Below are 14378 nucleotides of genomic sequence, written 5' to 3' on the forward strand. Positions count from 1 at the left end.
CAAGGATTCTAAAAGGACGTTTAATTAAATCAATTTCATGATTTTAATAATATTTATGAGAATATATAAAACGTAATTATAATATTATATGTATATACAAAAATATTTTAAATGATTAATTTGTTTTTCCAAAATAATGTTTTAATTTTCAATAATTTTCTTTTGCTATATAATTTATATAAACTATTTTTTAATAGATTTTTTATATTTTAACTTTAGTCAATTTTTTAATTATCAGTACACAAATATTACGTATTAATAATAATTTATATTTCTATTCATGCACATTAAAAAATGTTCAAATAAAATAGAAAGATTTGAATTTGTAATTCTCGAACGCTTTCGATATATCGAAAATACTCGATTTAAGATAATAAATCGATATTGCACACATTTCTATGTACTACGTAGGTAGCGTGTATGTATATTAAATAATTTTGACGCGTAATGCTGTGATGTTTAAATGTGACTTTTATTGTTTCTTTTTCCCAGGAAATTAATTAAGTAAATAAGTAAGGGATTGACGGAATGCATAATCACCGGATATCCAGGTCTTGGAACGGTGCTTTTTAACATACAAGTGTCATGTTGAAAACAACATTAATTGACGTATATCTATATTTAGATACCGCTATGCATTATGTGAGTGTCGTCTTTTTTTAATTTTGTTTCTTTTTCTTTTTTATCATTTTTTACTTCATTAATACCAAAGTTTTTAATGAATAATAATTGTTCTATGATATTATGATAACATGTATCAATTACTCAATTATTCTGTCTTTTTTTTCTGTATAGGTTATGTGCGTATAGGTTATGTTTTCATAAAAGTATTTTTCTTGCAAGTTTTCTTTGATGTAAATTTTCTTTGATGTAAATTTTCTTTGATGTAAATTTTCTTTGACGTTATTTTTTAACACATCGCGATGTATTATTTATTTTAGATATCTTTTATTTGATAGTTAAGGTACGCGCGTTGATTTGTTTTATGTAAAAAGTATTATTTTATATAAAAGTGTATCTAGAGATTATGTACGGAATTGCTACAATTTTGTTATCATAATTTGTTTATTGTGTTTGCCTATCATAAATTCATAATTTTTACTTGCCAATGATTTTTCTAAAGATATCAGAAATAAAGCTCACATAAGTTTGTGACAAGTCAAAGGCTCTCATTTTTAAATAAAATTTTAAATACATTTTAATGTAAGCAATAGGAACATCGAATACAAGTTTCTATTGTTACTTTATAAAACAGTAGAATTTTTAATATAATAATAACTTTTGATTCTATCGCTGAATGATTTATGTTTTTAGTGTTTACAAAATTAGAACTTATCATATGGCATTGTGATAAAGCTTGCAAGACCGTTTGAAGTCCTATGTATCTAAGTCTTTTAAAATTATCAAAAAAGTAGAGAAGAAGTAACTTCCTTCATTAAAACAAGAGAAGCGAATAAGAAAGATCTATGCTTTAGAAGAGTCGAGTAAAAGGTAAGAATTAGTACGTTATACATGTTATAGAAATTAACAAAGACCAATAACATAAATGTTTCATAAAGTTTATATAAAAAGTAATAAATTTCAAGCTGAGTCATATTAGCGGAATACATATTATTTTTGTACGTATAAGCGCTAATCATGTAATACATGGTGCGACTGAATAATAAAGTCATGCGTTGACAAAGTAAAATATACATTTTTAATGAAATTTGATCATTGTCCTATTTTGTGGGTATTGTAGAGATGCATTCCGTTTAATGTCTATTTTATTTCTTATATTTTTTTTTTTAACATAATTATATATATAAAAATCATAATAATAGTAATAGTACAAATTCTTCTATTAAATTTATATAAATTTGAGTAAGCAAATAATATTCCGTTACTTTCTGATTTTCTGTTTATTCAAAAGTTTCGTTGATTTGAATTGTATATTGCTTTAGAAAATAGAATTTATGATTAGTGAACTTTGAACATATTTTTATAGTTTTATGAAAATCACATGCAAATTACTAAAGGTTCTGTTGTACATTTTTAAAAAAATTGTTCAATGTGTACGTTTTTTTATTACAGTTTTATAGATTGAAAGGCGGTAAAAATATTTACTACTAATATTCGCAACTATAGAATTTTAGTTTCTTTTCGTTGGCTGATTGTAAATTATATAATATGTTTTTTGTAAGCAATTATCTTTTCATTGAGTTATTGCTATATTTAATTTGTTATATGTTTGTAGTATTATACAAGTTTAATCTTACGGTTGTATAAATCCGATAGTATGTTAAATTATTAGCATTAAAACAATAAAATAACATTAATAGAATGATGGTTGTTGTATAATGACTTTTCATTTCTTTCTTCTATCAATCTATACAAATACACACATACAAACATGCATATATACGTACGTAGAGTGTTAGGTATATACATATGTAGTGTATCGCGTTATTGTGTAATCAACGGAACATTTTGAGCATAGTAATCAGTGCACGTTAATGAAAAGTGATATCGTTCTACGAAATAAATTTCTTCACTATTTTAACGCTATTAGCACGCTTTTTATTACCAGTTCTAATATTTATGGAATTAGGTATTATTTTTGTCTTTTTTAATTGTTTCTTTTTTTTCTGCTTCCCCTTTTCATTCTTCAATTTATTCATATTGTTCAAACATTCCTCCGAATTGGAACTATCGGACACAGGTATCGCGAATGATTTCAATTGTTGTATCGTACGAATTTTAGTTATTTTGTTTCTAGCAATTATTCTTTCGGTCGTTGCTACGTTTTGATGATGCGATTTTATTCGCGTTTCTAATTTTTGTTGCCTTCGTTCTTTCTTTGCCGGTGTATTGCTCGTAAACAATTTTAAAGAATCAGCTTTAATGGGTAGAAATGAACTTTTATTGTTACCGTTGTTGTCTTTGATGGTCGAATTTAAATTCACAGCCATTTCCCATTTCAATCGAGAACGTTCCATCTTCGTTTCTTTGACTTTCTCATCCTTACAATTATTATCTCCGACATCTTTCTTATACTTTGATATTGTTTGCTCGTTTACTAGAATATTTTGTTTCCTGCGGGATTTCTTTTTCGGTTTTCTTTTTTCCGAGGTTTTCTCATAATGATCGAGCAATTTTAATTTTTCTGTACTCGACCTAAAAACGAACAAATATTATAATTAAATTAATTATAATTGGATCAAGTTATAAGAACAAGAATCTATCAATCTTTCATTATCCGAAATTTAATTTACACAGATTTTAATTAATAAAACAATAAAAATTAAAAGAAACTTTATTTCTATTGAGTATAAGATTGTTGTTTTACAAACTTTTTTTAATTAACAACATTATTTAATGGTTAATAGTATAATAGTTAATTTATAAATTTACTAATTGCATTATAGTTTTAATAATTATATAATTTAAGTTATGTCAATTGTAATTATTTGACCACATTAAATGACCACAAAATTATGTATAGTTTCTGTATAACTGTATTGAATAATTTGTTACCATTTTAAGAATTAATAGATCCGTGCATAATTTGATACAAATAATTAAACCAACAAAATAAAAAAGAAAAACCAAGTTCATATCATTTTAACCTGAGGAATATTTCACTTTTGGAATTACAACTCGTTAAAGCTAGGCTAGATATTCCCCAACTCAATGGTACTCTTCCGAAATCATTATTGATAACAGTCATGCCATTTTCCGTATTACGAATTGGTATTCCCATCCATATTTGTTGTCTAAAAGATGAAACTTTCCTTTCGACGGATGCTGTTGAAGGATGATGTTTCAATTTCCTATAATAAACAAATAAAAAATTATATTTTTTACACATAGTATAAATACATTTTTTTCTACGCTTTTGTTTTTTAAAAGCACCTTGACATACGATGACAACGCATTCGTTGTTGAATTTTTCTATGCTCATCATCGAGCAATAAATTTTCACCTAATGATAAACTACGTGGTCTAATTATTGAAGGAAATAAAGAACATTCTGTTGTACGTTCATTTTTTTTCATTTCTTCTTCGTTTCTTTCTCGCAAATTGAGGGTATTTTCTCTTTCTCTGTGTCTTCTAATCCTTGCTGAAAAATTTGTACGTTTTAATCAATTTTCGTGATTATATATTAAATACTCGATGATTCACCTGTTGCCTTAGATCGATCATCGTCAATCCAATCTGTCATGTAATATAAATCACTTCCTGGATCAGTTGTATGCAAATCCATGACTGTTCTAGATTGCTATAAATAATAATAAATAGTCTAAATTTATAGGATTATAAATTATCTTTTTTTTAATTGATTTAGAGGCTTAAAATTTATATCATAAATGATTTCCTTTCTTTGAAATTTTTATAGGGTCCAAATATAAAGAATTGCAAATAATTTGTTTTCGGAGATTGTCATGGGAAGGGGAAGGGGGAGTTTAAATTTATAGAATTTGAAAATGATTATAAATTGTGTTATAGTAATTTTACCAACAATTTCTTGCGTTCCAAATACTTTCGTTCCATCTCCCTCGTTCTTATTCTCCTTTTTAATAAATTCATGCTTCCAGTAGAACCAAAATTAGGAGATGGAGGTGGTGCTGGATGAACTTCGTTTTGTACTTCATTGTAAGGATTCGTCATCGATTCATCCGATGCATGACTTTCCGAACTTTCTCCTTCGTCGCTAGAAAATGATTTCCATTATGCTAATAATTTGTTAATATTCAATTAAAAAAAAAAAAAAAACACATTCAAATACCTAGAATAATCGGTTAAATCGATATTCGTAGGTTCTTCGGCATTTGATCCTTCTTTGATCAATCTCGTTAAAATTTTGGTTCGTAATCTCTCCTATTAAAACAAAACAAAACTAACAAGTTGTTTTTAGAAACCTCAGTCAACATTCGTAAATCTTCACAAACTTCTTTTCATTAACGACAATCACCTTGACCGGATCTTGATCAGAAAAATCAAGGAGTGTTTCGCAAAAGGCTTTACCGATCTGTTCGTAATCCTGTGTCGAAAAATGTGTGCCAGATCTCGATCCTAATCTGGATCCACCCATTGAAGCTTCCATCGTGTAACTGTTTTGTACACCCATTGACCAAGCCACAACTCTACCTGTACCTTCCTTTCCTTTCTCTACGTGAAATTTACAATTTTCGAAAGAAAACTATAAAACAAAATCAAATAATTAAATTTAAACAATTAAAGAAATTTTATAGAATGTCAACTTGTCCGTCCTTCTCTTTTTTCATTTTTTAAATTTGCAATCCAAACAATTTTTTTTTCCCATTTTTATATTTTCCTTTTTTTTATTTCTGATGGATAATTTTTAACCTCAAGTTTCTAACCTTGTCAGCAGCATTTTTATGAAGCATTAAAGGAAAGATTTGTTCAGAGAGTTTAGCGTTACATCCAGTTCTTTTGCTTTCGCAACCATAAGCAAAGATATTATGCTTCCTAGAATGAGCATGAAGGTCACAGTAAATCGTTACTCCACATTCCTCGAGTAGTCTTCGTATCATCAACTTCGTATGCCAAACTGACGGAAAACTTTCACGCATTACTGTTCTATACTGTCTATTCAAATCTTTACCGGATAGAGAACATCTATTATTACCAACTATAACTCCATCAGGATTTAACATTGGTATCAGTTTGAACACGAATCTCTCTCGTAATTCCTATTTACATTATTAGTTTTTATCTCATATTTTTTATTGAGCAAATTAATACAAAAAAAAATAGAACTTTAGTTTAGTATTTGTTTTACCTTGGCACGATTGGATTCGCTAGTTAGAAAATCAATGATACCCTTCATAGTCCAACTAGACGGTGTTTCACCGGGATGAACTCTGGCCGTGATTACAACTCCACGTTTTCTTCGTATTTCCTCGTAATAAGTTGGTGCTGTTATTGTTAAATAATATACACCATTTCCAGCCAATGTACGACATAATAATCGTAATTTTGTAAATCTTGATTTTACTGGATCGCTTACTATTTTTGTTAAATATTCCTGATAATCAAAATAATTGCACTGGAGATTTAATTAATCGGTTATTAGAAAATGAATAGTAAATATTATTTACCTGTAAATCTGTATATGTATATGGATAACAATATGCTAAATAAACTATGTCATGATCGTGTGGGAAGCATATGTTAAATGTTAAAGTATGTTTTTCCTTTTCCTCGTCGCTGTAAAATATTTGTTTAAAATTATTTTTTGATAATTTAAAATTTTTTTAAATGTTTGATTTTTAACTTACGATTCGGCATTTTTGTAATAACTAATATTCTCTCCACATCTTCTCCATCCTATCGATTTAGTTCGAGCATCTTCAGTAGAATACAAAAGTGGCCTAAGTCCTTCGTTATATAAACTCTCATCCTTACACATATTCACAATCGATAATCTATTTGTAAATAAATATTTAATATATTTTTGCATTTTTAAATTTACAGAAGAAAAAAAATTTCTATATTGTTTATTAAAACGCCTGTAATTAATTCATATACATATTAACGATCAATAATTTAAACATTTCAATATTATTGTTACCTGTAGGTAATTCTGCTTCTTGTATTAGATATTTGAAAATAATACCATTGGGTGTGTCTCTGAGTATAGAGATCCCTTCTCAAATAAAGTTGATAATAAGTGTCACTTATTTTAACAACCTTTCCAAGATTACCAGATTCGAAACGTGACTCGAATCTTAAATCGCTATTGGCATCGGTAATGAAAAACATGTTGGCGGTGTTGTTCTCGTCCTTGGAAGATGGTAACGTGTATTCGTTCCCTGAATTCGTTTCCTTGAAAGTTTTATTGGAAGACGATAGGATTGGGTTTCCACCGACACATGATCTACTAAACTGTCAAGATTAACATCCTAATTATTTGAATCAAATTGATCAACGCGTGAATTAGTTGATTGATGATTAGGATTAATTAAGTACTTACGTAATTGGTAACATTAGTTGGGCAGTATCGAAATATAACAGTACCTAACTCATCATCTATTGGTTTTGGTGATGGTTCTTTCCCATTTGATAAATAAAACGGTTCTGGGTTCACCGGGTTATATTCTATATGACGAATCCTTTCTGGGATTACCTGGAATAAATACAATTTTATTACGTAACATTAATTCAACAAGATAATTATTCAGTTGATCATTGATTTGATTATTATTGATTTTTGTATTTTTTTCTTTTTTTATTTACTTGACATTCCGTTGGCCAACGTGCCATTTCTTGAACAATATTGTCCACGATACATTGCGAGCTTAATGCTCTAAGTGTTTCCTTTGCGTTTTTATTTTTCGTCGAGTCCAGGGATCTTGAAAATAAACTCAATTCGATGCTATCGTTTAAAAGCTTACAACGTTCCAATATTTGTGATTCGTGTGGCGTTTGTAGACTCGTTAATGCTGTACCTGTAAATTATTATTATTTTGTAAACAAATATAATTTATACAAAAAGAAAAAAGAAACATTAATTTGCGATTAACATGTTTTTGAATGATTTTTGATTTTTTAAAAATACAAAAGTAATAAAAAGAAAAAGAAAACTGCAAGATCTCGGAAAAAGTTTAACAAATTTTAGAACGATTTACGAGCCTAAGAAAAATAAAGAAATACAAATAAATTGTAAAAATTGAGTAAAAGCTTAACGAGTTTCTAAATATAAAGAAATAAAGTTATCGCAAAATGTTAAAATGACAGCTAAAAGTTTTTCGCGTAGGTGGTACACCACAAAATAGTCGATAGTTGCACTTCATCTAGATAAGGGTACAACGTACTAACGTTCACGACCTCAACCATGAGTTGTATAGTTACATGGAAATGTGTATACACATATACTGATGCACACACACATATTATCCAAGACTCACTTCTTACACACTTTAAACACGCGAGATAAGATACTTAGAAAATGATCGATATTTTTAATCATTCGTATAGAAATAAAAAAAGAATTTATTTGCTTGGAAGCAATTGAATTTTTTTTTATATAAAATAATAAATTCATTAAACCCACCAGTAATTGACTGAATTGGGAACAACATTGCTTGATGTTCACGTATTTTATTAGACGATAAAAGATTTGTCATTTTTTGTTATTTCTCATCTTCCACGTAATCGTCATCCTTCTTTCAATCATCGTCAATAATTTCACGATCATTTTGATATTTTATTAAATTCGACATTTTTTTCTTAGAATTAAGAGGATTGTTAAAGATAAACAGTTTGGCATTTTTTCGCCACTTCTTTGAACACAAATTATGTTTTTTTTATGTTTTTATAAAAAAAAAACTTTTATCGTAGATTTTTTTCAACTAAAGCACTAAAAATGTTAAACAAAAATTATTTCACATGTAAGAGTCAAATTTAAAAAGAACAATCACGATAAAATTGACAAGAAATTGATTTAATAATATCTCATAATAAAAAACAATCCTTTAAATAATTTGTTTTTAAAGTAATGCAATATATTTGTTTTATTTATATTTTTTTAAGAGAAAAGCTGTGATTTAATTTAAAAAATAATTGATTTTTGCTATTTAATAAGATCTTATAATATTATAAAAGTATGATTAATAATAATTTATTATCAAGCAATTTTAATCCGATTCGAAGAAAAAATGTTAATAGAATGTAAAAGAAACAAATAACATTTACTTGCCACTAATGTAAGTAAAGTCACGTAGAGTCGATAATAGAAAACAGGGTGTTATCATTGTTCGTTAGAATAGTTTTAGCCAACTGAGAAGAAGCCACGAGCTGAAGAGGAGAGATTTGTGGAATATAGTCATGTATTGCCTGACAACGGTCGTGCATTAGGGGCGGAGTCACTGCCATTCTGATTCTTTGCTATACTTTCCTATCTCGATTCTACTTTATACATTTTTTTCATCAAACCTTTTTCTCAATATAAATTTTAAAAAAACCTTGAAACTAATCAAATTTAATTAGGGATCATGATCGAGATCAATCTTGATCGATCTTGATCAACACAGTCTATTATTTATATATATATAATTTATTTTATTATTATTATTATTTATTTAATTAATGTAGATTTATAAATTAAAAAAGAAAAAGAAAATTTAAGAAATTATTTGATCATCAAAATCGATTAATTTTACTGTACGTGCATACAATCATAGTATGCACTGATTGATGAACTGTAAGAAACGTCTAACTCATCATACAAAACTCCAATTAGTTGATGTGTATGCGTGTGTATGTATATAAAGCAATCTGCCTATTGTTCGTTTACCTCGCGGTACCGGGTTCTGAAAGTTATTGATCAATCAGAGACCACCAAACATACTAAGAGTGTGTGTACAGGGATTCCATCGAGTATAATTTTCTTTACCTTGTTTTATCGATTACATATTGACAAGTCTATTATTTTTTATATAAAATATTGCTAAATATTATAGTTGTCTTTTATAGGAATTGATACAATCCTATTATTGATTGATCGTAGTCGAAGTTGAACTTCAATATTCTTCTTTTTGGTTTATATTATTTTTATGAACAATTCCAGCAGGTAAGAAAATTAAGTGACAAGAAAAACATAAAAAATGGGTCGGAAAGTAACTGTAGCTGCTTGCACGTTGAATCAATGGGCCATGGACTTTGATGGGAATTTTCGAAGGATTCTTCAAAGTATAGAAGAAGCTAAAGCTGCTGGTGCAACTTATAGAAGTGGTCCCGAATTAGAAATTTGGTGTGTAGAAAATTTGATTATTAAGGTATAATAATTGTTGACTTGAGATTATTTACTAATTAAGTTATATTTCTTTTTTTTGTTCAGTGGTTACAGTTGCGAGGATCACTTCTACGAATCTGATACGTTGCTACATTGTTGGGAAGTTTTAGCAATGCTTATGAAATCCAGTGTTTGCGAAGATATTTTGATAGATGTTGGGATGCCAGTGATGCATAAGAATGTAACTTATAATTGTCGAGTTGTATTTTTAAATTCGTCTGTTTTGTTAATCAGACCAAAAATGCTGTTATGCGAGGATGGAAATTATCGTGAGTCAAGATGGTTCTCTCCTTGGACTAAGGTAACTCCTGCTAACATATTTAATAATTTCAAATAAAATAATATTTTCATATTAACGTCCAGTAGCACCGCGTTGGTGTTGCAAACAAATTAATTAATTTATTTATTTATTACCAATTTAGGAACGTACTGTTGAGGACTATTTTTTACCAAGAATGATTTCTCAATTAACTGGACAAAATGTTGTACCTTTTGGTGATGCTGTGATATCAACAAAAGATACATGCCTAGGTTTCGAAATGTGCGAGGAACTTTGGAATCCACGTAGCAATCATATTCCAATGTCTCTGGATGGCGTTGAGATAATAGCTAATGGTCGTAAATTTAGCATCTACATCAATTAGTCTTCTCATTATCATAATCAACATTTGATATATTTTCCAATAGGAAGTGGTTCTTATTTCGAGCTTCGTAAAGGATATGTCACAGTAGATCTCGTTAAATCAGCTACATTTAAATGCGGTGGTTGTTACATCTTCAGTAATTTACGTGGATGCGATGGCGCAAGGCTTTATTTTAATGGTGGTTCCGGTATTTTTCTTAATGGATATATTTTAAATCGTGGCAAACAATTTGCTTTGGAAGAAGTCGAGATTACTGTCGCTACGTTTGATCTGGAAGACATAAGGTTAGCAAATATAATAATAAATTCACAATTTATGATTTTATTTGAAGATATTACAATTACTAATTTTGTATCTTTTGTTTTATAGAAGTTATAGAAATAATATTAGGTCAAGATCACATTCGGCGGCACGTTCGGAATCGTATCCACGTGTCAAAATAGATTTCGTTCTTTCTGCGGCGAACCTGATTTCACCAAATCCATCTTACAAAATCATGAATATGGAACAGAATATATTAGAGAATATGAATGGAATGTTAAACGCGTCTTATCATACACCGGAGGAAGAAATTTCTTTGGCACCTGCTTGTTGGCTTTGGGATTACCTAAGGTATACTCGTTAATATTTATAAGTTAACTCATTTGTATCCGAGCTCTAGATATTCTACTAATTTCATAAATCATATTTTTCAAATAATTCTAAATAATATTTTGTTCTCTTTTTAAAGACGCTCTTGTCAAGGTGGATTTTTCATACCTTTAAGTGGAGGTATTGATTCATCTTCGTCAGCTTGTTTGGTCTACAGTATGTGTACTTTGATAGTTGAATCTGTTAGCAAAGGAAGTAAGCATTTAAAATTACTTAATATCAATTAAACTAAATAATTATTAAATTTAATTGAACGATATATTTTAATATTAGATACACAGGTGTTGTCAGATATTAGAAAAATTGTTGGCGATTGTGAGTACACACCGACTGATCCCAAACAACTTTGTAACACCTTACTGGTTACGTGTTACATGGGAACTGAAAATTCATCTGCTGAAACGAAAACAAGAGCAGCCGAATTAGCGAAACAAATAGGGTCTTATCATCATAATATTGTCATTGATACCGCTGTCTCAGCTATTTTAGGTATATTTCAGCAGATAACGAAAATAGTGCCGAGATTTAAAGTACATGGTGGTTCTCCGAGAGAAAATCAAGCTTTGCAAAATATTCAAGTGGGCCTATTTTCATTAATTGTTGCACATGCTCTTTTGATTATTTTTATTATAATGTAATATAATCGTATGTTATTAATATTTATAGGCACGTTTACGTATGGTTATTACTTATTTATTCGCACAATTGATGCTCTGGATCCGAGGACGTCCAGGTGGTCTTCTAGTACTTGGAAGCACAAACGTTGATGAGGCACTTCGTGGCTATGTGACTAAATATGATAGCAGTAGTGCAGATATTAATCCTATTGGTGGAATATCTAAAAACGATCTCAAACGATTTATTTTGTATTTTAGGTAATTATAGGATAATCGAATACTAATCTTACGTCACACATAAGAAAGTGATGTTTCTTGTTAATTTATTTTAATTTTAGAAAGAAGCATGGATTGTCAGCTTTAGATGATATCTTAGAATCACCACCAACGGCCGAATTGGAGCCATTGCAAGATGGAAAACAAACTCAATTCGACGAAGTAGAGATGGGTATGACGTACAACGAATTAGAAACTTTTGGAAAGCTTAGGAAACAGTATTGTGCTGGACCCTATAGTATGTTTTGTCGACTCGTTAATACTTGGAATCATTATACACCCAAAGAGGTGAATTATATCATATATTTTATCAATACAATGTTTATAGTAATTGTGATTAGATTGTGAAAGCCAAATATTTTCATAGAATTTCAAATATTTAAATTTGTGTTAATATTACAGGTTGCCGACAAAGTTAAACTTTTCTATCGCTGTTATGCGATACATCGTCATAAGATGACCATACTAACACCTTCTTGTCATATCGAAAATTACAGTCCTGATGACAATCGTTTCGATCATCGTCAGTTTCTTTACAATCATACATGGAAATGGCAGTTCAATGCCATTGAAGAAGAGGTGAACCTGTATCAAAATTTAATTAATTTATTCTAAAACGAATATTGAATGATTAGAAAAAATGTATTCGCATCCTGTAAAAATGTGATCAATGAATTTTTGTACTTATTTATTTGTTTGTGTTGCTGTATTTGATGTGAAATAATTGAATACAGGTAAAACGAATGAGCACGGAGGAGCACACAACCAGATCGAAGACAGACGCACCTAAAGTGCCAGCTAGGTCGAGAATCATCCCGTTCAACTCTGTAATTAGTAGTGAGTAAACACAACAAAAAATCAACAACAACAAAAACAACTATAACTACAACAATAAACGACAGACAGACAAATCAATAAGACGTGTGAGTCTTCGTTATTAAAATGAAGATCTCTGACGATCTAATGAATTTATTTTAAAATAGTCTGAACAAAAACAGGCATTGGTGAAAAAAAAAAGTAAAATAAAAATAAAAATACAATTCATCGAAAAAAGAGGCGCAGCAGATAAAAAGTTTGACGAGTATAAACGAAAATCGAGGAATTTGGATCATCAGTGCTCGATCATTCTCTGTTCCAGATAAGAAACATCCCGGAGTAATAGTTTAGTAGCCGTAGCTCTATCTCTTATCATTTTGACATTGCAGTGTCAACCAGTGGAAAAAAGAATGGGACCGTGTGCTGTTGCAATGACTTGGAGAGAAAAATATTGCTTACAAGAAAGATGTCCCATATATTTTTCAAAAAATAAAAATGATTTAAAAGGATAATATTTTTATGCAAAAAAAATAAAAAATAATAAAAACAAATATATGATTACTGATAAGCATAAAGATTAGATTTGTCTCTTTCTTTTGATTAAAATAAAAAAGAATTCAATATGTTAGAATAATCTTATTCTTACCCAATAAAAATAATATGCAATATTATACTTACTTTGTTCTAATATAGAAAAGTAATATATATGTTACCGTCAAAGCCGGAAATAATTAAATAACACTATTAACAGTTATCAGTTCGTATTAGCAAGTTACTAATAATTTGAGAATATGCATATATAACATATATAATTTTATTGTCCCTTTGTTATCTGCGTACAAAGAACGTAACCGTTTTAACCATTAGAACATTGAGCAGTTGTGTTCTTCCTAAGATCTATCAAAAGTATTTAAATGATATTTCAGCACGCAGTGAATTGAATGTGTTAAACAATCCTCTCTTTCATCTCTGACTCTCTTACTTTGTATATTAGATAGTATATATATATATATTTAATCATGCATACCTATGAGTCCATACACCAACACGCATGCACATGCATTTCTTTCGTAGACTGTCTATGAATTTATATATATATATATATTGCATCTTTTATATATAATGTGGTATCATTTTGTTTTTCATTTTTGTTTTTTTTTTTTTTAAATATCTCTGAGTCGTTTTTCATTTCTCTTATAATTATTTCGTGCTAACAGTCGATTTTTTTCTTTTTTTATTTTAAGATATAACGACGATAAATATTTATATAATAATATATAATAAAATCAATATAACACCAGAATTATTATAAAACGGTTTCGATTTTCTTCAGGGTGATAGAGTTTCATTTTTATACGTATTCATTATCGTTCTGTGTTTTCCTAAATTGGATGCATCTAGGCATTACGACGATAATTAATAAACCTATACATATAATTAGTACAAAAATAACGACGAGATGTGACAATGATAACGACGACAATGATAATAAGATTAATAATGATATGATATTAATAATATTATTAATATTAATAATAATAATAGTAATAATAATAGTAATAATAATAGTAACAT

At 28.8% G+C, this 14378-nt stretch overlaps 4 protein-coding genes across 7 annotated transcripts; 1 reads left to right on the forward strand and 3 right to left on the reverse strand.

The window, feature by feature from the left end:
- The first annotated feature begins 401 nt into the window (after positions 1–401).
- LOC106786887 (probable glutamine-dependent NAD(+) synthetase) lies at positions 402–13547 on the forward strand. Of its 4 annotated transcripts, XM_014748763.1 has the most exons (15): positions 402–418; positions 493–642; positions 1315–1491; positions 9575–9757; positions 9845–10100; positions 10222–10414; positions 10487–10727; positions 10813–11055; positions 11174–11289; positions 11368–11672; positions 11761–11969; positions 12050–12275; positions 12390–12566; positions 12722–12824; positions 13126–13547. In XM_014748763.1, exons 4-15 carry the CDS (start codon positions 9612–9614, stop codon positions 13152–13154), a joined length of 2244 nt encoding a protein of 747 aa, XP_014604249.1. In that variant the 5' UTR covers positions 402–418; positions 493–642; positions 1315–1491; positions 9575–9611; the 3' UTR covers positions 13155–13547. The 4 variants fall into 4 exon arrangements, with proteins under 4 accessions (XP_014604249.1, XP_014604248.1, XP_014604250.1 ...); XM_014748762.1 differs by lacking the exon at positions 402–418 and having other exon boundaries at positions 426–642; XM_014748764.1 differs by lacking the exon at positions 402–418 and having other exon boundaries at positions 426–642; positions 9578–9757.
- Positions 2423–3519, reverse strand: LOC106786874. Its single transcript, XM_014748742.1, has 2 exons — positions 3497–3519; positions 2423–3156 (listed from the first exon to the last, which is right to left on the reverse strand). The coding sequence occupies exons 1-2, from the start codon at positions 3517–3519 to the stop codon at positions 2514–2516; spliced, it is 666 nt and encodes a 221-aa protein (XP_014604228.1). The 3' UTR covers positions 2423–2513.
- LOC106786891 lies at positions 3550–4066 on the reverse strand. Its single transcript, XM_014748768.1, has 2 exons — positions 3895–4066; positions 3550–3812 (listed from the first exon to the last, which is right to left on the reverse strand). The coding sequence occupies exons 1-2, from the start codon at positions 4035–4037 to the stop codon at positions 3599–3601; spliced, it is 357 nt and encodes a 118-aa protein (XP_014604254.1). The 5' UTR covers positions 4038–4066; the 3' UTR covers positions 3550–3598.
- Positions 4080–8218, reverse strand: LOC106786888 (cytosolic carboxypeptidase NnaD-like). Its single transcript, XM_014748766.1, has 13 exons — positions 8060–8218; positions 7243–7454; positions 6980–7132; positions 6578–6891; positions 6285–6431; positions 6105–6213; positions 5786–6031; positions 5364–5696; positions 4955–5182; positions 4769–4860; positions 4502–4693; positions 4165–4261; positions 4080–4102 (listed from the first exon to the last, which is right to left on the reverse strand). The coding sequence occupies exons 1-12, from the start codon at positions 8130–8132 to the stop codon at positions 4201–4203; spliced, it is 2160 nt and encodes a 719-aa protein (XP_014604252.1). The 5' UTR covers positions 8133–8218; the 3' UTR covers positions 4080–4102; positions 4165–4200.
- Positions 13548–14378: the final 831 nt, after the last annotated feature.

Source organism: Polistes canadensis, unplaced genomic scaffold, assembly GCF_001313835.1.
Source record: "Polistes canadensis isolate GaletaPanama2010 unplaced genomic scaffold, ASM131383v1 scaffold_87, whole genome shotgun sequence".
Classification (NCBI taxonomy): Eukaryota; Metazoa; Arthropoda; class Insecta; order Hymenoptera; family Vespidae; genus Polistes; species Polistes canadensis.